Raw genomic sequence first — 26,615 nt, forward strand, 5'->3', positions numbered from 1 at the left:
AAACCATAATGTTAACACAACAACTAATCTCTCATACAACAAGAGTATTGTTGTTACCCGTCTGATTGCAGCATTATTATGCAAAGAATAAATCCTTATCCAATTGGATCATGGCATTGTTAGATCACATTCAATTACTAAAATACTTTTAGTAGAACCTGAAATGTTGCAACTATTGTGCAGTGTTAATTGGTTATTAGTGTTTTGTTTGTAACAGACAGGATTAATTGTTTAATGGGGGGACGGAACACTGTTCATGGAGTTCAAAGGTTTTCTGGCTGCTTCAAAACTTTGCACCCTTGACAAGTTGGCAGTGAGCTGTCCTGGAGATTTAAGTCAAGCTCCATTTCCAACATCCACATCCAACTAAAAGATTACTTCACTGCTCAATTTCTTCATCATAAAAACATGTGAAACAAATTGAAGAGATTATTTGTGTAGCAAGCCACTTTGTGTACATTGACAGTTAGGTATTGTATGGTGTTTTTGTGACAACATGTCTGTATAAGTGCCTGCTCATGGAAATTAAATATTCTGAAATAATCGACCCCGTAACTCTCTTGTATTGTGTTTTACTCTTAGTAACCAAGCTTGAAAAAAGCAAGCTTTCTTGGGAGTGACTATGATATATTTATTACAATTTTAAAACAATTAGTGAATATAATAACATGCACCGTTGTATGAAAATTACTTTTTAACGTTTTAATTTGCTAATTTATTTAAGTTATGTATGGTGGTCAAGTCAAGACCTACTAGGCCACCGTTTTAGCCCACAGTAGGCTAACTATGCTAAAGTAATTACAATACATCCAGGCTAAGCCAAATAAAGTACTGTTGGCTTTTCTTCAAAAACTAAAACATATAGTTCCCGAAGAAACAACAAATGAACAGCTTATTTTAGTAATAGAGTCAAAGAAACGGCTTGTTATTCAGAAGAGGGGGAAAAAACTACAATTACCAGAAAAACCTACTAGGTCAACCTTCTTCCGGTTTACGGTTACCACGGGAGACCGAGGGAAGCTGTAGTCCTCCACACAAGCAATGAGACTTTGAATTTGAATCGTTTATTTAATGAATATGCGTTAGTTATAAACTACAGCAGTAGTCGGTCTTTAAGGTTGTGAGGCTACATTTAACGTTAGCCGTCTTTGGTAGTAGGTATGCTAACTCTGTCGCGTTTGACAGGAGATAACTAGCAAAGCTAACGGTATATGCTAACGTTACATCGACTACATCGAGGCCTCATGATGTAGCATAGCTAGGTTAAAATAAGTTAACTAACTTTAGCAGTCAGGCATTGTTAGTGTTCTAATATAACTACGCCGTGTGCAATTAGCAGAGGTCTGTTATCAGCCTGCCATGTTTATCTACCTCAGCAAGAAGGTGAGTCTCTCCAAGAATCCTGTGTTCTGCAGACAATTGTACTTTACAACTATTAGTACATCAATGAATACAAAGGCTTTGGTTAACAGCGTGGCTTTTTCCGTGTTTTTAGATTGCTATCCCCAACAATATCCATCTGAAATGTGTCTCCTGGAACAAAGATCAAGGCTTCATTGCCTGTGGAGGAGACGATGGTCTCCTCAGGGTGCTTAAGCTTGAGAGTCAGACAGGTAAATTAAGCTAGCTAACAGTCCTGCTAATTGTTATAATACTTAAATATGTATATTTTCGAACGTTAAATTAATTTTTTAGGCGAAAATGGCAGAGAATGTTGCTTTTAGTCTCTTATTATGTTATTGTCCTGCATTCTTCTGTGAATATCTTTGGTTTTTGGACTAACAAAACAATACATTCAAAACACTTAGGACTGGTATGGACAATTTTCACTATTTTTAAGCATTTTATAGGCCCAACAATTAATCAAGAAAAAATAAGCAGATTAATAAATAAATTAAACACTTGATAGTAAATTGCATCCTTAATTTCCATACCTTAACTGGGCTAATACATTAGCAAATAAACAGCTTTTTTGCATCGAAAGTACAATTTTAATCCTAAAGGAAATGTACAAAAATAACACAGGCTTCTATAAACAATTGACATGTGAAATGCTTTACAGTTTATGGGATGTGCTAGATTAAAAAGATAAATAAAATCTAGCTAAATTGACTTTGGTTACTGCCAATTATGTCACTAGATAAAATCCCTTTTCTATTTTCAATGATTGGTAAGACTTGATGTTGTATTTATAATAATGAGCATAATATTAATAAATAAATAGATATATTCTAACATATTCTAATGTTTCATTTGTTTATTTGTTGCAATTTATTGGTCTAGGACAGGGGTGTCAAACTCAATTTCATCGCGGGCCACATCAGCATTATGGTTGCACTCAAAGGGCCGGTTGTAACTTTTAATCTCAATCTCAATCTTTATTTATTTATATAGCACATTTAAAACTACCTCAGTTGACCAAAGTGCTGTACAGGGAACAAATATAAAATAACACAATAGGAGTAAAATAATAAAACAATAATTAAAAACAAGATAAAAAGCACAATAACTAGAAACATATAAAACACATACAAATATCAAAATTGTATGTTCAACTAGTATTAAAAGCCAGTGCAAAACTTTAAGACTATATATAAATATATAATATATATAAAATAATGTATTATATTACATTATTGCCTCTGCATTGGATTATTATCTGATACGGTAATAACTTAATATTTAACTACATCTGAAAGCAGAAGTCTTTGGCAAATAATTGCAAGTCTCTTCAGTGCGTCACAAAATGAGATGCATTGTGGGACATGTAGTTAGCGGTATTCAATCGTATAATAAACATGTATATTGTTTGCAAGCTCTAGCAGGCCACATAAAATGAAGTCGCGGGCCGCATATGGCCCACGGGCCTTGAGTTTGACAAAAGGATAAAATAAAAGTTGTCTGGTAAAAAACTGATAGATAATTTCCCCAACATTCTGCTTTGTGTGAACGTTTTCAGAGTCAAGGCAATCATGTTATACTCATGTGATTGAGATTTTTAACAGCATGTAATAAATCTTTTGAAAATGTAATAAGCTTTTCGGCTCTGTTCTGGTGGTAAAATGGGTGCCACCTTGTCCACTCCGTCTGTGTGTCAGATGATGTTGTTCAAAGCCACTTACAATAAAGAGAAAAAAGTATTTAAACTCTTTGCTGGAATTTAGCTACAGACTACTTATCCAATGCTGTAGTTCTGGTTTTTAAACAGTTATTTTCAACAACTCCTTCACTGAGAATAATTATTTTTCTGATCTCTCTTTCTGCTTCCTGAACAGATGATGCCAAACTTAAAGGTCTTGCTGCACCCTCTAATCTGTCCATGAACCAGACTCTAGAGGGACACAGTGGTAAGTGATATTCAGTTGTCGCCAAACATACAAATTATCTCATTATAAAATAACAACCATTGTTAGGAGGTGCAAGGCTACGGAAGAGGATTAGGGCCTCATGTGCATTTTTTTTGTGATCATAGCAAAAGGTAATTTATTTGTAGTCATGAGAAAAATTTCATAATTCCGATTTCTTTCTCAGAATTTTCTCTTTTTGTGTGCAGGCGCAGTACAAGTGGTCACGTGGAACGAACAGTATGAAAAGCTGACAACCAGTGACCAGAATGGGCTCATTATTGTATGGATGCTCTACAAAGGTGATTACTACAATAAGATAAATAGTGCATGTTGTCATGTAATAAATGTGGATTTTAAAGAGGTCCATCTTGGCCTTTCCCAAAGGTGCGTGGTACGAGGAGATGATCAACAACCGGAACAAGTCGGTGGTAAGGAGCATGAGCTGGAACGCTGACGGTCAGAAGATCTGCATCGTGTATGAAGATGGAGCGGTCATTGTTGGATCAGTAGATGGTAAAAACAGATGTTTAGCTAAAAATCTAACAAACAGTCATCAATCATGAACATTTTCCAAACAGATTTAGCCTCAAATCCATTAGGCGCCCATGACAAGGTTTGCTTTGTTCACATACTGAGGGAATGAGTGCAATTAAGTGCATTAGGATAAATGCTTTTTGTTGTTGTAGGAAACCGGATTTGGGGAAAGGAGCTAAAGGGAAATCAGCTTGCTCATGTGGCATGGTCCCCAGACAGCAAGATCCTCCTGTTCGGCATGGCCAACGGGGAAGTGCAAATCTATGACAATCAAGGAAACTTCATAGTGAGTGCATGAGCTTAAGTAAATAAGACATTTTAGCATTAACCCATGTAGAAGTACCTGGCTTCCTGACTCATAGGATGCTAATTGTCTGACCATAAATCCAGGAACATATCTGCATGTTTAGGAAGAGTCTACTAGCATACAGTATCAGAGGGCTAATTTTTGTTGTGTACTTGCATTATCCTAAATGCTTCTTACAATTTTAAAACCTAGAAATATCCTTAATTATAGTCAAGGTAGCATGTTCTTCGGCGTTGTGTGCCAGAAGATGTCATTAACTAACATTTTATCCAGTTTTATGCCACTTTTTTCAGATAATGTTGATCTTAGCTATATTTCAACTGGATGAAAGACTCTTGTCATAGAATGCCCATGTTAACAGAGAAAACGCTGAGCAAATGTTAGCAGTTAGCTTGGAGCTATCATCCTATGTCCGCCGAACTAAATTGGAAAAACACAGATATTTAACGTGAGACTGCTTTATTCTGGGTTTTAATGAATTGAGTCATTTGTTTTGGGAAGGCGAAGATCTCTTATAAATAATTGACGGAATCCTTACAGAGTGAAGCTAACTACAACAAAAACTCCTCTGATCCAGCTCTACTTCACTACACCACCAAACTTTGCCTTTGTTATTGTTTTTATTGAGAAACCAATAGTGGCAGAACATTACATATTGTGCTTCAAAGTTTATATTAAAGGAAATTATCCTAATAAAGTTCCATAAAATGTTGTTTAAAGCCCCCTTGGTGTAGGACTTTGTCTAAGGGACTCCTAGTTATATCAAAAAGACTTGATCTGCATAGCACACCACAAACTCCATTGCTTGCTTCTAACTACATGTGCTTGGTGTATCTACATAAAATGAATACAAAATAATAATTTGACATTATGATTCAGGTGAAAATGACCATCATCTGCCTCAGCAATGCGACCGGAGCGATCAGTATAGCAGGTATCCACTGGTATTCAGGCACCGGGGGTTACGTTGAACCCGACTGTCCCTGTCTCGCCATCTGTTTTGACAATGGGAGATGCCAGATCATGCGCTACGAGAACGATGAAAGTAAGGGAGACAAAAACCCTCAAAGACTGCAGTATATTCTCCGGCTTACACTTGAATGAAATGTTTACCAATGGTGATGAGTCTCTTCTCCTCAGACCCCGTGTGTATTGACACCCTGATGAATGTGGTCAGTATCCAGTGGAATCATTGTGGCAGTGTGCTGGCAGTGGCGGGTTCTCTCAGAGCCGCAAATCAGGACAAAGAGTTCAATGTTGTGCAGTTCTACACCCCGTTTGGAGAGGTGAGGGTGATCACTCTGTTCCCTTACTGACACCTTACAGAGTTTAATACATGACATAATGCAGTACAAATACAATGCAATGTCATTTACATACAGTGTTCCCAATTCCAAATACTAGAGACAGTTCTTCGTTCATTGATATTGTAATTCCTTGCATTAACCTTAACCCCAAGACTGGAAGATATAAAACATGCTGTGAGGGTTTATTTTGTTGAGATTTCGCACTTTTCTTTTTTGAACAGCATCTGAGAACCCTCAAAGTGCCGGGGAAGCAGATGACGGGAGTTGGCTGGGAAGGAGGAGGGCTGCGGATCGGCTTGGCTGTGGACTCCTACATCTACTTTGCCAACATTAGACCAGACTACAAGGTACATGGCAACACTTTCGGCTTGCTTTTTATTCATTTTTTCTAAACTTATTATATTATGGTAAAAAACGTTCTCATAGATAGACTACGAGAACTTATAATAAAATACCTAATCTGGGATGGGTGTGGTTAAAACGCTGGCCATTTGCACAGCATTTATCAAGTCAGATAAGGTGACCTTGTTTTCAATATTTTGGTGTCTAATCGACTAATGTCATTGTTTGGGACATTCTCCAACTTCAATATACGTCCATTTTGTATGTCACTATTTTCCACAAATAGTGACATTCACAAATACAGACAGTGACAATAATGAAGTGACACGTGCTCAAGTCAATAAAGTATTCATTTATTATATATAAATTCAGTAAATTACAGGCTCAGATTGTCATGATTCTAAATGTCGGAAAACATTATTGAAAGGAACATACAGCGAAACAAAATGTTTTTCTTTGCCTTTTGCTTAATACTGTCTGTTAGTACGTCTTCAAGAAGTCTCAAAGACTTTGACTATCTTCTGGCAAACAAGTTACATGACAAACAGATTGGATCAAGCGAAGGTTTACGTCACCTTTTATTCCTCTGTAGGGTAGGGTATTATTGTCTGACACATATAATAACAAACTGAGCCTTTCTGTGGCAAAACAGCTCCTTTATTAGACATACATTGACCATTGATTTTCTCTTTTTACATGGAGAGTGTATGTCCAATAAAACGTTACTGCAACAACAACACCCTGTCACAAAGCTTTTCCTTTCTATTCTCATTGAAAAGGACCATGCGGTGTATTCTTTTTTTTTTATAAATGGGGTGAAATTTGTCATAGTAGAGTATTAATATGTAATCAGTTGGCCTATAAAGCATTATGATTATGATTATTCTCTATCGTCTGTTAAAGCTACGGTTTGGCATTGATAGTATAACGCCATGCTTCCACATTTTGAATAAGAAGTACAGGTTATTACTTCACTTCCTGAAAAACAAATACATGGGGGTAATGACTACTGCTAATGACAGGGTTGTTTGAAGGAACATTTCTCGTGTTTGATCATATCTCTTTCCTATTTCTCACTTCTTCACCTGTATGTCTCTTACAGTGGGGCTACTGTTGCAGCACAGTGGTGTACGCCTACACAAAGCCAGAGCGGCAGGAGTACTGTGTGGTGTTCTGGGACACCAAAAACAACGAGAAGTTTGTCAAATATGTCAAGAGCTTGATGTCCATCACAACTTCCGGGGACTTCTGCATCCTGGCCAGCAAAGCGGATGACACCCAGCCTCAGGTAAAGACCGGAGAGTAAAAAATGTAAAAAAAATGACTTTTAATGAGCCATAAAACATTTCAGGTTGGTAAATACACTAGTAGCATGCTCTATTAGAGCCTATCCATTGTCTTGCTTCCTGTTTTCTGATTCGCTGCCACACAGGAGGATGCTGAGTTAGAGTCTGGGAGTCATGCCAGGGTAATGTACAAATAAAACACACTCAAAGAAGTAGTATTTGTTTTGATAAAGAATTATGTAGAATAACGTCAAAATACTTTGTCTTTCAGTACGTCCTGATTCTGTGCAACTCCATTGGGACTCCACTGGACTCCAAATACATCGACATTGGTGAGTTCCTATATAATGTCTAATGTCTATTATACATCATAAACATAAAATGTGTTGTAATCTGCTTATAGCACTGTTGAAGTACAAGTATTATCTCTCATATGCACAATGCTTCATAACAATAATAATAACATTTAAAATGCATATTTATAATGTCTTGTAAGGTAAAGTATCTAATACATTATAACTGCTGTTCACTCATTGGCTCTTTGTTTCCAATGACGATAATGTATTATAATTCCCATAGTTGTCTTACATTATATTATATTTCCATACTTCATTATAATTACTAGAACAATTCATTTGTATGTGTAAACAAGCTAGTAAAATTATACCTTATAATGAAATATATTTAAAAACAACATTTAAAAAATATCTCAAATGTAAATAAATAAACGAAACTAAGAGAAAGCATAATGAATACTTATGAGTACAAAACTCTATAATGATACAGTGCTATAAGCAGATTAAAGTATCTTTAAAATGAATTAGAGAGATTATAGAAAGTGACATTTGAATATTTATATCAACAGCTCGGTCTGTGGTCTCTTAATTTTTTTCAACATCATAAAAATGTGAGTTATATTTGTCCATCTTAGTCAGGAGCTATATAAGCTTGCATGCAGTGTCCTGACAGAAGGGACTCATACTAATCTTCTGATGGGACGACAGAGGGTTGATCAAAGTCCTTATTTACCATAAGGCTGGTGTATTGCTTCAATGTGAGACATCACACCCAGCGTATAGAGAGAAGGTGCTTGGCGTTCTTCCACCTGCCGCCCACAGATACGTTTTTCATGGGCCAGTATCCTATAGCAAACAGACAGTTAGCATCTTTACGGCTTCAAAATATTTAGCATTCTGTCTCTGCTTTACGAGGCTGAATGTTTGTTGAGAAGTGACGGCCAAAAGCGTTCAGAGTCAGCAGATTTGAACGGCTCAGTGGGTCTGAGTGGGTTTCAGACGGTGAGTTCAAGTGTCTGTCTTCTGGAGATTTCTCCTCATTTGCGCTCATGATGGATAGTCAAAGGGAATCTGCATGATTTATCCACACAGAAGAGTTGTTCCTCTTTAAAAAGTTACAGAAAACAGAAAATAAAGATTTACATTGATTTATTTTAAAGCAGTTTGGTACAAGTAACTGCAAGAGAATTCATTTTATTTTTTAACCTTGCAAGTTATTATTAATATTATAATTGTCTTTTTTATTATTATTTATGTATTCTTTTGATGTATAATTATTGTTTTTAAAATATGCTTATTTCTATTATTTCCACATTTATTCTTCTAATATATTGTAGTATTATGTAAACCATTTTACATATACTTATTAGGGATGCCAGCGATTATTCGATTTTTCGAATATTCGTTACTGTCTCCATAATCGAAAATTATTTTTAAAATTCGATTTTATTTATATATTTTTTTTATTATTATTTATGTTTTTCTTTTTTTTCCTGGCTTAGTTTCAACCAAAATATAGACTAATGCTAATAATAGTAATAGTATTAATAATCGTAAATGGCCATTGGTCACACCACCAGTTTGTTTTACTGTAAACTTGGAGGAAGCCAGCAGCGCAGGCTGCGCAGAGTGCAGACTGCTGCTGCCTGCTGCAGCCTGCTACACACCGACCCTTCTTAGTTTTTTTGTTCATCCCAGAATGCGATCAACCATAATATAACCCAACTTTTCCCAGGGTTGTCAATAAAGTATTATAGATTCTGAAATATCATGTGAATACCTAATTGCTAATTATTTATAAACAATGAAACCAAAAACCAAAACCAAAAAATCCTGTTAATTGATTCCTACATATATTGTTCTAACTATGTGTGTCTCCTGGGTCAGATCCACTATTTGTCACCATGACCAAGACTCATGTGATCGCTGCATCCAAAGAGGCGTTCTACCTGTGGCAGTACAGAGTGGCAAAGAAACTGACCGCGCTGGAGATCAACCAGGTGACCAGAACCAAGAAGGAGGGGAGAGAGAGGTGAGCTGTTTCCTGACATTTACTATTCAACGGAGCTCAGTCTAAGCCTGATGTAATAAGACGTGTATTTCATCAAACCAGGAAGTGGATAGGCACAAAATAGATCGCCCATGTCTAAGTTTCACCATCAAGTTTATTTTACCCCGATCCCAATCCAAGTCATTGAATACTGAGCATCTACCGTTATCTATTTCCGATGTAAAACTAGATTTTTCCTGATAAAATAGTTTTACATAGCACACATAGTGCTTTAGACTAATAAAATAAATCAACATTTATACTTGATAATTGAAAGAAGCCTGCATCCAAGCTGATTTTATTTATTGATTCAACAACGTTTCAAATGAATAATATTAGTATCTGATAATATTTCAGATTCAGAATACATTATTTTCCATTAAATGTACATATAATGGGAATTTGTCTTTTGCACTGGCAAATAAAACAACACTCACCACCCACAGTGGCAGTCTTAATAAAAGTGCTGAGTGGTTTGTTCTTTGAGCTTGGGCTCATTCAAATATCTGATGTATTAAAAAAATATATATACTATATAATAAAATGAAGTGATGGTGTTGGTGGCAGAATATCCTAAGAAGGATCCTTGAGGCTTGGAAAGGGGGGCTCAAGTTTAAGTCAAGCTGCGTGTGTGTGTTGGAGGGGTGATATTTAGGATGTACATTTTTATATTCTTATCACAATTCAACTAAGTGCAGAATCGGTTCACAAGGTTCTTTTTTAAATAAATACAACATAATTATGCAATCATTGTACCACCACACCAAAGTCCATTCCCAAATGTAACACTTTAAAATCACTTAAAATATTTATTGGTAATTTTTTTTTAAATGTTATTGTTAATGAGATTCATTTTTCAATATCCAGTCTTCGCATCAACATAAATAAGATCACTGCCAGTGCTTCCTAAATGATCATATGACCAGATGATGACCAGTTATTGAAATGTAATCATTTAACATTTCTGGCACAGGGTTTGCTCCACATAACAGGCTAGACATCTTTCAGTAGACTTTGTGAGAAGAAATAATGGCAAAACAGCATCACTCAATAAATAATGGCCCCCGATACTAGTTTATCTGGACGCTCGTACCAACATTATAACATACAGTACTCAAAATGCAGATTGTGGAAAGTTACAGGGAGGCAAGATAACCACAAGGTCTGTGAATCAATGGATGACACCTTGGGTTTATTGGCTCAGTGTTTCCGTGTAGGGTTGTGACCTTTGATTCAGATGAATGTAAAGGATTCATTCATCTGAATCAAATGCCTCTGAGTTTCCAGGCAGCCTGGGTGTGACATGGTGTTCTGCCAGAGCTATGCTAGCACCTGGACAGCAGTTCACCTCGGTGCACAGGTCTGTCTGTTACTCATCCTCATTTGTTCTAACTCTCTGTCTCCTCCAGGGTTTACCACATTGACAGCAATCCTTCAGGAGCCAATGAGGGCAGTCCAGACTTTGCAAAAGCTTTCACAGTAAGGAAGATTACATTTTTCCAGTTGCACAGGTTTTGTAACATCAGAGTACTAGCACAAAGGCAATTAAAGAACTCTACAAAGACCATACATTCCTTCCATTTTTAGAACAGTATACTACTAAACATCATCACGCACGATCTCAAGCCTCACATTTGTAGGGAAGAGGATTAGGACCACATGTAAATCATTTTGTTGAGATCTGACCAAAATAGATTTTCCTTTTAAAATCTGAGATTAAGTCAGAATTCTGAGAGAGAAAAAAAGTCTAAATTCTTACGTTAATCTCGGAATTCTGACTTGTTTTCCACATAATTCTGACTTTAATCTCAGAACTCAACATTGTTTTTTACTTTTGGTCATTTCCAAAAAAGAATTATGCATGTGGCACTAATCCTCTTCCGTACATTGGAAATGTTACATTTTGGGATCAAATACATTTGCGTTTAAAAAATAAATAATGTTTCTGTTTTGTTTCAGGCAACTCGCGATCCCATTTGTTCTATTACAGCAACAGATAGGACTCTGATTGTGGTATGTACATATCTGTTTTGATTATACACATTTTTTATCATTCAATGAAAATAAATTAAAATGAGTGTGTTTGTGTGTACGTTTACAGGGCCGTGAGTCTGGCACCATCCACAGATACAGCCTCCCAAATGTTGTTCTTCTCCACAAATACACTCTGAACAACAGAGCCTACTACCTGTCTTTGAACTGCAACTCCAGGCAAGCCTTGAACGTTTTTATGCAGATTCAACTTGTTGCTCTTCATATCTATTATTAACCAGCTCGGCACACTCAAATCTGAAAGCTGTTGAATGTTTTATAAAGTTTTAATCATTATTTTCTCCAGTCGTCTGGCCATAATCGACATTGCAGGCGTTCTGACTCTGTTGGACCTGGATGTTCGGGCCTCTGGGGACGACGGCTCGGGGAACCAGGCGTCCGCAGGAGACCCGTCCAAGTTTGAGCGTAAGGATGTTTGGGACATGAAGTGGGCGAAGGATAACCCTGACCTGTTTGCCATGATGGAGAAGACCAGGATGTACGTCTTCAGAAATCTAGACCCAGAGGTGAGTGCTAAGATGTTTGTGTGATGGTCCGCTGCATCGCCTTATTGTTACTTAAAGGGGCCCTATTCTGCTCATTTTCAGGTTCTTATTTGTATTTTGTTCCTCTACTGGGACATGTCTCCTTGCTTTAATGTTCAAAAAACTCTTTATTTTTCTCATACTGCCTGTGCTGCAGCACCTCTTTTCACCCTCTGTCTGAAACCAGAGCCCAGTCTGCTCTGATTGGTTAGCTGGCCAGCTCTGTTGTGATTGGTCAACCGTTTAGATATGTCCTGTCTCTTAGCCTATCACGTACAATGTGTTGGAGCGCTAGCCATAGAAGCACGAGTGTTACATAGTGATGTCACTATGTTATGGATGTAACCCTTCGCCTTTGCAGACCATTTACATGCACTAAATCCTATATAACACACTACAGGAGACGGAGAACCCCCACAAGCCTCTTTAATAAACATATAGCAACGTTTACCTTCATGTATTTTATTTCTAACTTAAAACAGGAACCCATCCAAACATCTGGATACATCTGCAACTTTGAAGACCTGGAGATTAAATCGGTCCTGCTGGATGAAATTATGAAGGTGAATATAATCAAATTTCAAGATATTTTTTCTCATTGTATGTGAGTTTCTTCTCTTTTTTGCCTCATAAAGAAGGTGTTTTTTTTAAATAGTTTTCCTTGCTTATTGTTGACTTGATTTTCATTAAATTGCTTTGTTCTGGGGTTTTGCTCCACAGGATCCAGAGAGACCAAACAAAGACAACCTCATCAACTTTGAAATCCGCTCCCTGAGGGACAGTCGTGCCTTGATAGAGAAAGTCGGGATAGAAGATGCCTCGCAGTTCATTGAAGACAATCCTCACCCAAGACTCTGGTAAATGAACTGAATTGAATTTCATATTTTTTTCATCCCTTTTCAATCATGCAAACTTAACAGAAAAATGGTCTGCCTCGAAGCACACGTGACATTTTAGTTCATGTATGAGCAGCACTGCAAAGTGTGGAAGTAGATTAAAAGGTTGAGTTATAAACACATTCTGAATTAAAAAAATAACAAAATAAGTTGGCGCACAAAATGGATGAGTTTTGATTATCTGATGTCTCTCATAAAAAAGGCAGGATATAGGATAGGATAGGATAGTTTTAATGGACACTCCTGATGTGTGTAGGGGTGTGCGTTGCCATGCCCTTTAAATGTAATTTGAATCTAAACATGGAAAAAGTGATAAGAAGCAACAACATTGACTCTTAAAATCTATTCCTCAATTGTCTGTTCAAAAGATATTTGAACTTTGTTGTCAGGTCATATAATCTGTGCTGTTGTGGGAGGATTAATGCAGAGTATAGGAGATTTATGGTAAGTCTTTTTAAGCAGCTGTGTGACTCTGGAGCTCATGTGTTTTCTCTGGCTAGTGTGTCAATTCTTGCATCTTCCCTCAAACTCTGGCCACATCAAATAAAATGGGAGTTGTTTGAGTCATTTCCAGTCTGTGACTTAAACGTATAGTTCAAATGTTTGGAAGTAGGGTTATACGAGGTACTTGTCCATACATGGTACGCCCAAAGGTTTGGAGAAACAGACAGGATCACCAGCACTGAGGCTAGACAGTGAACTGCTTCGGGACAGGGGGTGCAGCAAAACTTGTTTTATCTACCTTAATATACAGTTTCAGTGCACGCTGTATTAGGAAAAGCTTGGCCTCTTTAACTCGTTTTGAGACGGCCCTTTAAACTGCCCTTGTCAAATGCACCAGAGTCCACTTTTATTTCAACCTATAGAATCACAGTGGTGCTGGTCTACCGCTGCTTAGATTGGTTCATTTATTGGAGTAATTGTGTGACTTTAGTTAGTTCAAATTCACCAAAGTCACACAATAAATTAACCAATAGAGACAGTGATTGGCCAGCTCTATGTTCTGCAAGGTAAAAGCACTATTTTTCAATGGCTGGTGTCTTAGCAGGAGCAGATAAGAGTGTTAACGGCATTAACATGAGCTGATATTGTTTTATGTGCAAATCAGTTCATTCCTTATCTTCTGTTCCTAAACTCCTGTCTGTTACACCAAACTGGGGGCATGTCCTGTATATACTAGCTATGGATCCACACCTCATACAACCCCACTTAAAACAATCTGAACTATCCCTTTAAGGAGTACTCCTCTCATTGAGTTATAATCATAGAATCCTATTGATACAGTTTCATTGATTACAGACAAACACATAGATTTAGATTTACGATGAACCTCTCCACCCTCCCTGTGATGAACCTTCCAGGCGTCTTCTGGCGGAGGCGGCCCTCCAGAAGCTGGATCTGAAGACGGCTGAGCAGGCCTTTGTCCGCTGCAAAGACTTCCAGGGCATCGAGTTCGTCAAACGGCTGGGCAACCTGCAGAGCGAGCCCATGAAACAGGCCGAGGTGGCCGCCTACTTCAGCAGGTTCGAGGAAGCCGAGCGCATGTATCTGGATATGGATCGCAGGTACCTTTTTCTTTTGTATTTTCCCTCTTTATTGGCAACATAGCAGCTTTGCAAGCCGTTCATTGCATCATACAAAATACAGAAGTGTGCTTGATGTCCATTTTTTACACTCCTCTTCCTTGAAAAAATAAAACATATACAAAACAACAGTAAAAAAAGACAATGAAATGAAGAGTAAAAACACCACATAAAACCGAAATTCATAATAATAAAATTCATAAATAACAGTACACACAAACTAATTATAACAAACAATAACTGTCTTTTCAAACTCACTTTCCAAAATACATCTTGACATGAACTAAATGCACGTAAAAATGTAGAGGTATGTGTTAGTCACAGCTGTCTATAACGGCTCTATATCCTCATTTGATTTTAAAAGAATACACAGTCGTTGAGTTTTCATTTATGTTAGAAATAGTTGCCATGTCCTTTTAAATGTACCCGTGGAACCACCCATGGTACATATTCATTTAGTTATTTTTTGCGTTTTCTTGTAAAATGTCACAAAACCTGTTTCACTGGAGCTTTATGTTTGATCGGTGGTGTTTCCTGTCTGTAGGGACCTTGCGATCAGCCTGAGGATGAAGCTGGGGGACTGGTTCCGGGTGCTCCAGCTGCTCAAATCGGGCTCCGGGGACTGTGACGACGCTCTGCTGGAGCAGGCGTACAATGCTATCGGGGACTACTTTGCTGACAGACAGAAGTGGTATTTAAATTAAGTTTTCCCTTTGTTTTTCTTGTCGTTTAATGTATTAGTGGATTTAGTACAGAAGCAGTGAATACACATGTCATAGGTATGATTTAATATTCTTAAGGGCTGCATTTTGATAAATGTTGACATTTACATAATTTATCCCAATTCATCTTTTCTCAAGCTTCTTTGGACTGATTCTAAACATCGATATCGCACTCTGTCAAGTTCATTAAATTGCAGGATTCTAAAATTGTGATTGCGATTTATACTCGGTTAATTCTGCAGCATCAAATGCTTTAATGTTTTGTCAACTTATATTTGCGTCACATTCTTCTATGTCTACGGCCTGACGCATATTCCTGGGTGTGGTTAATCCTGAGTTTAAGACCATAGGACTTGGAAAACTAAACAGGGATAAATCAAAATTAAAAAAAGTCACATAGGAAATGATTACCGGTAGTTATTATTATTTTATTTCTGCAGATAGAGACAAATGCTAGCTTACCTGTTTGCTTGATATATTGTGAGAAATTATCAAACCACAGAAAATGCTATCTTGAAAGGCATTTCCAGAACAAGCACACAGCATTTGCTGCTTCTCATTTATCATGTTAAGGGAAAAACAGCAATAGACCTTAGGCATATATCTTTACAAACAAACAAGTTTATATGGTATAACTATAATATAAAACTTTATAAGCTGTGTTAGCAAATATGTGTTGCGGCTCCAGATAAAACTTGAGAGGCCAAAATGGCTCTTTTGATAGTAAAGGTTGCTCAATCAATACAGATTGATAAATTGATACCTACCTTAACCAATGAGGTTATCTCTTCCTTACCCGAGTCCACTTTAAGTGATGACGGGATGCATTCTGACCATCAGCTGAAGATAATAGTCATTGTGAGATCAAGTGGGTATATTACCAAGGTACAGTCATTTGAGTGCTATATTCCATGCCAAGCTGTTAAGGATTATCAAAAAGAGTGGATTTTTTACAAAACGCCTCTAAACTCCTTAATAATATATCAATGGAGTTTTCCAACTTCAAAATACTGAAACCTCATATATGCTTTTTCTAAACATAAGTTGGCATTCTTGCACAGTTCTGTCCCTCATCACGTTTGTAACAGCATTCCCCACAGCAAGGGTGTACAGTTATAGTAACTAAGGCAACCTACATCCCTTTCAGTTTAGTTATAGCCATGTGAGTATTGTTTTTGGACAAAGGAAACATTGCCTCAATATAAATCATTTTTATTTCAAGGGTCAACGCGGTGCAGTACTACCTTCAGGGTCGTAACCAGGAGAGGCTGGCAGAGTGCTACTACATGCTGGAGGAGTATCAGGGCCTAGAGAAGCTGAGCACTCTGCTGCCAGAGAACCACAAGCTATTACCCGTGAGCCAAAAACATTCAAATCCGACCCCAAATAACTCTTTGACATCTGCTTTATTACCTGCAATTGTCCACACATCAATGGCTCCTTTATTATCCCCATGTGTGTGTTTCAGGAAATCGGACAGATGTTTGCCACTGTGGGCATGTGTGAGCAGGCTGTGAAGGCTTACCTGAAGTGCAGCCAGCCCAAAGCTGCCGTGGACACCTGCGTCCATCTGAACCAGGTGACAGACGGACAGAGATCCTGCGGCGCCGCGGTTTCTAAGGGACAGCCTGAACACATAGAGCATTCCCGGCGCGGCGTCACACTTGCTTTGTACCGCAACAGTCGCCGTGGCACCCGCTGTCCCCCAGAGATATTTAGCCAGGAAGTGTGAACGCTGCTCTCTAGCTTTGCTCTTCCAATGTCAAGTTTCACACTTGACTCAAGATGGATGTTTCACTGTCCTCTGCTCAGGTTTTGACCCCGCCTCTCTACGGGATCCCAATGATGTTTTTTATTGACTGGGTCGTTACACATTATCGAGCTTATTACACGACTACCTTCTAAATAAACCAACAACTTGACTCACATTAATTGAAGAAATTATCGTATTGCTCCCGCTTAGAATAAGTAGTCCCTTCCACTGCATACCAACTCTACACATATATACACAATGAATATTAAAAACGTTTTCCACTTTGTTTTCTGACAGAGGAAAACTAATGGAGTTTTTTTGGCCACCGCTGACGTTCAATTGACCGGACTTCTTTCTGCGGATGGATATGAGTGCACATAGTCCCTTGATCAGATCATCGTCCCTTGATCAGATCATCGTCCTTAGCAACGTTATGCTAGAGAAAAAGAGCAGTGCGCAGAATATTAAAATGGACCAATCACCATTGAGTTATGTTTGATTTGGGCTGTATTTGACCCTTTTTCAATGAAGAAGGTGACGTTAGTAGCAGTCCTTACCATCTCTCTACTGCTGTGTTAATGCTGTGTTTTTGGAAATGAAATGAATAGGCTGTTACTTTTCCTATTTCATTGACTTTCCTGTTGGTTTAACCCCTAGAAATCCTGAAACATATTGTGGGTTTTCATACCAAGGGTCATTTTAAGGAAGGTTTGAGAAAGGGAAGCCAGAGAGTGATTTTTATTTCAAAAAAAGATTTTTAATGAAAGCCAGAAAAGCTAAAAGGAAAAAGTAATGGTTTCTGGATTTAGTTTTTTAATGATTGTTTCATTTTCTTACAGTGGAACGAAGCAGTGGAACTGGCCAGGACTCACAACATGAAGGAGATCAAATCTCTTCTCTCCAAGTACGCTTCACATCTTCTGGAGAAGAGTAAAACTTTAGAGGTGGTGGAGCTCTATCGGAAAGCCCACTATTTTCTCGATGCAGCCAAACTCATGTTTAAGGTAGGCTCATGTTTGAAGCTACTTTTAAAGGTAGGGTAGGTAAGTTTGAGAAACCGGCTCGAGATACACTTTTTGTTATATTCCATGGAATGCTCTTAACATCCCGATAGCAATGAATATCTTAAGTGCTTTGACAAAAAATCCATAAAAAAATGTCATCTGTGGAAGCCGTAATACTGTAAAAAGCACGACCAATCATTTTAGCCGGCCCGGCTAAAATAACTGGATGGCCTACCTGCCTGTCAGCCTTCCATCTGTGCACAAACTTATCTCGTGCCCTCATTGGTCATGTGCGCGTTCGTGTGTGTGTTGGAGGAGGGGCTCTGTAAGGAAGTGGCAGATTTTTTCCGGCTGTACATTTTCAAATTCTAGCGCACTCGAGCTGGTTTCTCCAAAATGACCTACCCCACCTTTAAGTAGCTTCATTTAAAAAAGAAAATATGTCTTTTTACAGACCTTAATTTGATGTAGAAGCCCCTGAAACTGTATGACATATACATAGATCACCATTGTCTGTGCCTTTTCTGGGATATTTTCCCTTCACACTAACATAGTAACTGTTGGACATTGTCAGTGTGTTACCATGGAAACATAGAATGTTGAGAGTAACTGTTTACAACAGTTTTCTTGTTAAACTTTAAGCTGTGTAAATAAACGACACACAAGTTGTCTAGTCTTAAGACGGAAGTCTGTTTTCTCACAACTTCTACAATATTATATGTATATAGATACTAAATAAATATATATATATACTTTTAGTTTAAGTATGTGGTCTCTACATTACTATAAAAATAATAATAATCAAACAAAATGTAGCTTAAATTACCTTGTGTTTTCAGCTTCCATCAGCACCTTTAGATTAGTATTTTAAGGCCACGTTTTACCTTATGGCAAGAAGATACCAGCAGCTGTGTTTTGCATGTATATTTAGCTAATCAATTTGATTTCATCTGACCAGAGGTGGGAGAAGTACTCAGATCTTGTAATTGAGTAAAAGTACCAGTACCAGAGTGCACTCTGTCACAAGTAACGGTCCTGCATTCAGAATGTTACTCAAGTAAAAGTACACAAGTATGAGTGTCAAAATATACTTAAAGTACCAAAAGTGAAGTACTCATTCTGCAGGTTTGCCCATTTCAGATATGTTTTATAATGATTGATCATTAAAGTGTTCTCAAAGCTGGTAAAGGTGCAGCTAGTTTGAATGACTGTATACTGCAGGGTAGCTTGTGAATTTATTCCAGGTGGAACTAAAGTCTGATTTAAGTGTTGACTATATTTCATATCATTAATCCAAATCTGTAAAGTAACGAAATGTACAAAATAAATGTAGTGAAGTAAAAGTACTCGATTTACCTCTGAATTGTAGTGAAGTAGAAGTACAAAGTAGAATCAAATGTATCTCAAAAGTTGACTTAAGTACAGTACTTGAGTAAATCTACTTAGTTACTTCCCAGCTCTGAATCTGACTGTTGCTCCCCTCACAGATAGCAGACGAGGAGGCGAAGAAAGGGACGCGCCCCCTGCGGGTGAAGAAGCTCTACGTGCTCGCAGCGCATCTCGTAGAGAGTTACCACGAGCAGGTGAAGACGTCCCAGCAGAGCAAAGCCAAAGGGAAGAAGTCTGAGGTAATCTATCACTACTAATACATATATTCTAGAAATTGATATGTTGCCTATTTTTCTCCTAATGAAAGATTTTAAAACTGTATTTAGGCAACAACTGCACTTGCCGGGCTGCTTGAGGAAGATGCCTCCTCTTCAGATAATCGTATCGTGGACAATGCGTGGCGCGGAGCCGAGGCCTACCACTTCTTCCTGCTCGCTCAGAGGCAGCTCTACGACGGCTACCTGCCCAACGCCATGACCACAGGTACCAAAATAATATCCTCATAATATTCCCGTGTTCACAATAACAAGACAAGTTCATTGAGCTATTATTTAGTTTGCATAGTGCATTTCCTCCTTTTAGAATTTGAGTAAGAATCTGATTGGCTTTGATTATAACACAAAGTCATACATTTTTTCTCCTCATACTATTTTTTTTTCAGTAGAACGATGTATATATTTTCTTGAGTTGTGTACTTATATAATCCCAAATGATTCCAAATTTGTAATCACCTGTAATAGTGTTGTATCGCCATTGAGCTTGTGTCAGTGAAGCTGTCATAAAAAAACCTTTTATCCAATTCTATGGCACATTTTTACCATACAGCTTCTATATCTTATACAAGATAAAGATATGTAGTCATCAGGTATCAGAGAGTTGATCAGAGAAACCAACTGAGCAAACCTAAGTGGCATTCCTTACAATGTCTAATAAATACTTTACGTCAAGTGAATCTGCAATATTATACGAATAAATCGGCCATCGGTAAAAAAAGTTCTTAACTCCTGGTTCTAAAGTAATCAGAGAAAAAGATTGGCAAAAAATGTGTTGCAACTCTGCTCGCAGCCCCTCCAATATTTCTTTAAAACAGAAAGACAGACTTTTATGAATCCCTGATTGGAAATTCAGGGTTCGCTCTGGTGTTATTTACATGACACACATAGTTGATATACACATACACAAACATGCAGTAACGGAGAGTTGGCAGAGCGAAGGGCTGTCGACTTGCACCAGGGAGCAGTTGGGGGTTAGGCGCCTTGCTCAAGGGCGCCTCGGCAGGGCCCAGGAGGTGAACTGGTATTTTAGTCTGATCAGGATTAGAGCCGGGGAAGTTCCCTAGCCAAGTCCCTACAGACTAAGCTACTGCCACCCCAATTAGTTCATCATAATAAAGTCAGGGTTTTGCCAGTTTGAATCACTGTTGTGTTTGATTTGAAGAGGAGGAGAACTCTGCCAATGATTTTCAGCTCACTCCAAAGATCACAGTGACTACTTCTTCCTCCTTGGTTATTGTTTTGATTTTAGAGACCCCTGGTGGCATAGCGCTGCACAATTTGGAAAAAATGACTAATTGTGATTATTTTTACTGATTTTGCAATACCAATATGACTACGATACTGGAGGGCTTTTCTATCATAATTCTTGTAAGCATTGAAATAAACATTAAATGATTAAAGTGTGATTATAGAGCATCTGTACCTAACAAATATATTTTGTTATGTCTGTAGAATAATGTGTAGGCCCATCTCTGCAGCTCTACAACACTTCATTCAACTGCCATTTGAATCTTGCACTTGTTAAAGGTTATAAAACTTCATATTGGGAATTGCTTACATAACAGATATAACCTGTAATATGATTGTAAGTTGAATCTGTTTCTCTGTGTTGGAAGCCCTTCATCTGCGTGAGTATGAGGACATCATCCCGGCGGTGGAGATCTACTCGCTGCTGGCCATTTGCTGCACGGCCAACCGGAGCTTCGGACAGTGCTCGCAGGCCTTCATCAAGCTGGAGTCCCTGGAGAGCCTGGGCCCCGCGCAGCGGCAGCAGTACGAGGACCTGGCCCTGGAGATCTTCACCAAGCACAACAGCAGCGGGGCGGAGCTGTTTCCATCCTCCGAGGGGTGAGGGGCCAAGGCCACAGCAGACTGACCAGCTTCCTACAGTGCAGGGCTGCATCATAACGTCAGATTTAAAATACTGTAGCTGCAACTCATAAATATTCTAATAATATAATAATTTTTGGTTTATTATATCTAGTAGTGCACATTCATAATTTAAACTTCTTATTGTTTATATGAATATTTTAATAATTTTCTTCTTTGTTTATTATGTATTAGTGTACATTCTTATTATAATTGCTCAGGTTTATATATATATATATACACAGTATACGGTATATATGAATACTATTACATTTTTATTTTTTGGGGACATTTAACTTTTATTCTGTTTTGTTTTATAATTTATGCACATTCTTACTCTAGCTTCTTTTATTTATATAAACATTTATTTTATTTTGATTGGACATTTTCCATTTACTTCTTATATTAATATACATATTCTCATTGTATTTTATAATTACATTTTTATTTTATTGCACATTCTTACTCTAGCTTCTTTTATATATATATATATATATATATATATATATATATATATATATATATATATATATATATATATATATATATATACACATATCTTAAATCTATTTTATAATTATTTTATTTACATTGTCCAATTTTTATTAGACATTTTACTTTAAAGGGGACCTATCATGCAAAATGCACTTTTGTACGTCTTTTATACATGAATATGTGTCCCCGGTGTTCCAGGGAACTCACCAAGTGTCAGAAAACACAACCCTCTCTATTTTCCTCCATACCCAAATCTCTAAAAAAGGGGCTGCAACGGATCTGATAAAAACTGATCCAGATTTGAACACTGTCCTGACGTCAGGACGGTGGCGCTACGGCTATTGGGCCAACTCCACCAATCAGGAGGAGACAGCCACGGCCATTGCCGTTCGAAAGCGCTGGAGACGCTGTAGTACATATGCCAGGCCTGTAAGTGGCGCTGTAGTCTGCCACAAAAGCAGCGAAGAAGACTTGGTTACCATGGTTACCCTTCTGTTTATTCTCCGCTGTGGCTTTCTTTCTCCCTCCCCGAGGCAAGCGTTTGCTCCCGCTGCTTTAATTCAATGCAATCCCTCCCCGTCCAGGCAAGCACTGTAATTCTCTCCGGTTAGTCCACCAGCAGATGACAAACACCCACCTCTCCGCCTCTTCCAAGGAACGAGGGGACCGTGCGGCAGAGTTTCAGTTTCTTTCGCCGGTCAAGATGTCCGTTAAAGTTTCAATCTTCCGGACAAAATTAGAAAAGTGCCGGTCAAAGGTCTTCTTTGTTATTTATTGAGCTTTAAAACAAATGAATAACGACTCTATAGGCCTATAATAACACGGAGGACGGAGATCTCTTTTTCTCCCCCTCTTCTGACAGCCCAGCAGCTGATCAGAGCACGTCTCCCCTCTCCTGCAGGGGGGCGTGGTCAGCTGCAGCTCACAAAATCAGACCCGTAGACAGCAAACAACACATAGAGCGAAATGAGGCATGGCTAAAATGCATGATCTGTTTGGTATTTCGAAAACAGAAACGTATAAATATACCTTATATAGGTATGGCCCTACAATATATCATTTAAATATAGCATGATAGGTTTCCTTTAAAGGGGACCTATCATGCAAAATGCACTTTTGTACGTCTTTTATACATGGATATGTGTCCCCGGTGTGTCAGGGAACTCACCAAGTGTCAGAAAACACAACCCTCTCTCTTTTCCTCCATACCCAAATCTCTAAAAACGGGGCTGCAACGGAGCTGATTATTATTTGAATTTTTCTGACATCAGAAAAGGGGTGCTCCGCCTATATGGGCAACTCTCCACCTATCAGGGGAATGAGAGACCGCTCAAGAGCGCTGGAGACGCTGTAGTACATATGCCAGGCCTGTAAGTGGCGCTGTAGTCTGCCACAAAAGCAGCGAAGAAGACTTCTCACAGAATCAGCCCCTGCAAAAACAGGGCTGGAAAAGAGCAAATAGAGCGAAATGAGGCATCGCTAAAATGCATGATCTGTTTGGTATTTTGAAAAAAAAACTTCACAGACATGTTTTATATAGGTATGGCCCTAGAATATATATTTTCAAATATAGCATGATAGGTCCACTTTAACTTCTAATGTTTTTTTTATTTTGTCTTTATTTGCAGACTTAATTGAACCTCTTTCTAATTTATTTTTGAAAGACATTTGACTATAGCTTCTTCTAATTATAGAGAACTTTGTATAAATGAGTTTCTCTCTGAGAGGATTCATATATGAATAGTGTTTCACTCTCTAAAGGTCTTTGGTGCTTAGGAGCATTGCGATGAATCTTTCACTTTATTTAAAAACCTAACCCTCCTCCTTAAAGCATCTGTTAGCAATACTTGAGGATTACATTTCTTACAGGTTACATTTCAAGCCCCTTTAATACCACTATTTCCCTCAGAAGACACTTCTATGCATCATTATGTTCCACATTGAGCTTACTGGAGGTTAATAGAGGCATAATAGCTTGTTTTGGATAAGCTAAAGTTAAAACGGGTTGTAGTGCATTTGCTTACATGCAGTGAAATGGAGACGTCTCTGAGACGGAAGAAGCCAAGGACCATATTCAGGATTGCCAAAAATATACCTATGAATAATTAAGAGCCTAAATACAACCACTTTGACCTTTGCACATTACAATGATCTGCCGTTAAACAACAAAGTTGGACAATCCCTAAATGCACTTTAGGTTTGAATAGAGCTGTTTGTCTTCCTTGAGCATTTCTACTGACTTCTCTTTGCCTTACATCACAGTATTTCCTGACTCATTCTATTCTTTTCCTCTTTCAGGGCGGATGGAAAATTACCCACCTGCATTGTGACGGGGCTCCCGATCCAGGAGTACCAGTTCTGGATGTGCAGTGTGTGTAAACACTGCGCTCAAGGGCAGGAGATCACCAAGTATAACTGCTGCCCCCTGTGTCACAGTGCTACAGCGTGAAGCTCCAACTGAGGAGAGAAAGCATTGTAATCTAGCCTGCATATATGATACTGTATCTTTGAGGGAGAGCACGTGAACCAACTGTATTTACTTTTGGTAACAGCTTCACTTGGTCTCAACTAAATGCTGAAACTGACACATGTTCACAGTTAAAGCAGAGCAAAATGTGTTTTATGTTAAGTGAGCTTCACTACATCTTTTATAATCCACTCAGATGTATTTCTTCTATCTTAAATTATGTAAAATACTTAAATGAACAAACCTACATTGTTTACTTTTTTATACGAAAGTACTGTGAATAAACTGTCACATTCATACAACTCAAAATGTTCCTTGGATTTCATTTTGCTCACCTTTTTTACGTCATGTTGCGTTCTTGATCACTGTACATGACGATGTAAAGGTTGTAACGCAAAGGACAAAACACTTTCAAACCAGTGAAACTAACTAGTCCAATTGGAAACTAGTTAAGACCACTTAAACTAGTTTCACTACTTTAAGTGGGATATGCCCTTCATTCTTCAGAGGTCAGTATGGTAGATAATGAGCACATGGTTTAAAAGGAAAAGCCATTTGCCAGTGTGCAAGTTTTTAGTCTTACATTCAAATGTTTTTTTAAATATTTGACCTGGACATTGATTGCATGGTAATCATAAGGGATGCTCTGATTTATTGACCTATATTCTCCTTGTTGACGGCCATCAGCCTATCGGCAAAGAAGGTGACATTCAGCGATGGCCGATTTGTATCTGTTGTCTTGCATCAATTTTGTCCTGGCTGTGACGCAAAAGGGCAACAGATGTTTAGGTTTCACAACAATAATTGCTTTTTTGCACTAGGTAAGTACTGAACATATCTTCTCATTCAGCAAGTAGTTGTATAGCAGGCTGTGTAGCAATACTTTTTTCGAAATAGTAAATAAAGTATATTTTTCATATGGAAGAAGGTACAAAAAAGGTTGTTTCAGAATGAATTTCAAAATAGTTCTAAAGGTCCGATTTACTTTAAAACAGTCCAATTATGATTTCTTAGCGTGAAGATTAATTGTTTTAACTAGCACAAAAGGGGTAAAAACGTCTACATAGGCAAAATGTTCTTAAAATCAGAGAAAATTACTGAATTTGATGTAAAACCATGGCTCCATCAGTGTGAACTGCACTGAAGTGGCTCTTTCTGTCAGGTATCATGATGTCAGTGACCCATGGTGACCTGCCTCTGATACAATCTCCTTCTGCCATCTACTGTCAGCAAACGGCATTAGTGAGTAGCAGGCCGAGACTTCATAAAGCAGTACTTGTTTAAGGTTGAATTATTCTCATCTGACTCCGTCCTCTGTTCAACTAAATTTAAGATGATTTCCTTTATTTGGAGTGCCTCGCAGAAGAGGATCTTATTGCTGACATACAGTATAATAATGTAATAAACACTCAATCTTGTGTGGGCCCCAATGATTTTTTAAATGACACTTGCGTTACTGTTTTATCCCTAGCATTTGAAATGTTACGACAAATGTTTTATGGGGGTTTTCTTATTAGTTTGAGCAATTTTCTTACATTGTACAACTTGTATATGTATTTTACATATTCAAATGAATTATCTGACAAATGGTGAAGGCCATGAAGACGTGCTAACAAAAGTGCAAACAAGTGCTAAACAGTGCTACTCTGTGGGGATTGTTTCTTTTGCACATTAGATTTGCAAAAATCGAATGTACTGCCATTAATGTACTGCCTCGGATGTTAACTAATAGTTTTACATTTATTTTACAAAAAAGTGTCAAATTTTTTAAGACAAAATGTCACAGCACAGCAAACCCCAAATGTCCTAGAAACTATTCACAACAAAATGAAAACAAACGAGGTAGCCCTCAAAGAATGAAGTGAGCACTCGGCCAAAATAATCATAAAATATTAACAGTGATAAATGTGGCACACCTTAAATGAGCAGACGCGCCCTGGATTCCGGTAGTACATGACACATTAAAGTTTCAAGTAGTGTAAAACAGCCTGATGGTGAGGAATAATGTGCCAGCTGTGATCGATGTCCCGTTTCTGCTCTGCGCTGTACTCTCCACCACAACACGGCGGAGAACAACACGGTCACACCGGACTCCAAGTGAAGCAGCCGCAGGACAG

At 38.0% G+C, this 26,615-nt stretch overlaps 1 protein-coding gene across 1 annotated transcript; it reads left to right on the forward strand.

Annotated features, from left to right (window-relative positions):
• Positions 1 to 1,018: 1,018 nt before the first annotated feature.
• On the forward strand, positions 1,019 to 24,806 carry wdr35 (WD repeat domain 35). The gene is made up of 28 exons (XM_034125395.1): positions 1,019 to 1,383; positions 1,496 to 1,613; positions 3,276 to 3,347; positions 3,554 to 3,646; positions 3,732 to 3,860; positions 4,034 to 4,167; positions 5,068 to 5,233; positions 5,329 to 5,474; positions 5,717 to 5,842; positions 6,940 to 7,125; positions 7,270 to 7,305; positions 7,395 to 7,455; positions 9,307 to 9,451; positions 10,879 to 10,948; positions 11,429 to 11,482; positions 11,571 to 11,680; positions 11,808 to 12,027; positions 12,528 to 12,608; positions 12,766 to 12,902; positions 14,303 to 14,506; positions 15,069 to 15,215; positions 16,469 to 16,601; positions 16,715 to 16,825; positions 17,839 to 18,003; positions 19,491 to 19,631; positions 19,719 to 19,875; positions 21,284 to 21,515; positions 24,330 to 24,806. The coding sequence occupies exons 1-28, from the start codon at positions 1,360 to 1,362 to the stop codon at positions 24,478 to 24,480; spliced, it is 3,549 nt and encodes a 1,182-aa protein (XP_033981286.1). The 5' UTR covers positions 1,019 to 1,359; the 3' UTR covers positions 24,481 to 24,806.
• The last annotated feature ends 1,809 nt before the right edge of the window (positions 24,807 to 26,615 follow it).

The sequence above is a fragment of the Trematomus bernacchii genome, unplaced genomic scaffold (genome assembly GCF_902827165.1).
Source record: "Trematomus bernacchii unplaced genomic scaffold, fTreBer1.1, whole genome shotgun sequence".
NCBI classification, from domain to species: Eukaryota; Metazoa; Chordata; class Actinopteri; order Perciformes; family Nototheniidae; genus Trematomus; species Trematomus bernacchii.

Excerpts from the sequence above, each read along its gene's own strand:
- wdr35 (XM_034125395.1), top strand. The coding sequence starts at position 1,360 with ATGTTTATCTACCTCAGCAAGAAG. Across the intron at positions 16,826-17,838 it reads CCTGCGTCCATCTGAACCAG|TGGAACGAAGCAGTGGAACT; the intron begins GTGACAGACGGA and ends ATTTTCTTACAG. Across the intron at positions 21,516-24,329 it reads CTGTTTCCATCCTCCGAGGG|GGCGGATGGAAAATTACCCA; the intron begins GTGAGGGGCCAA and ends TTCCTCTTTCAG.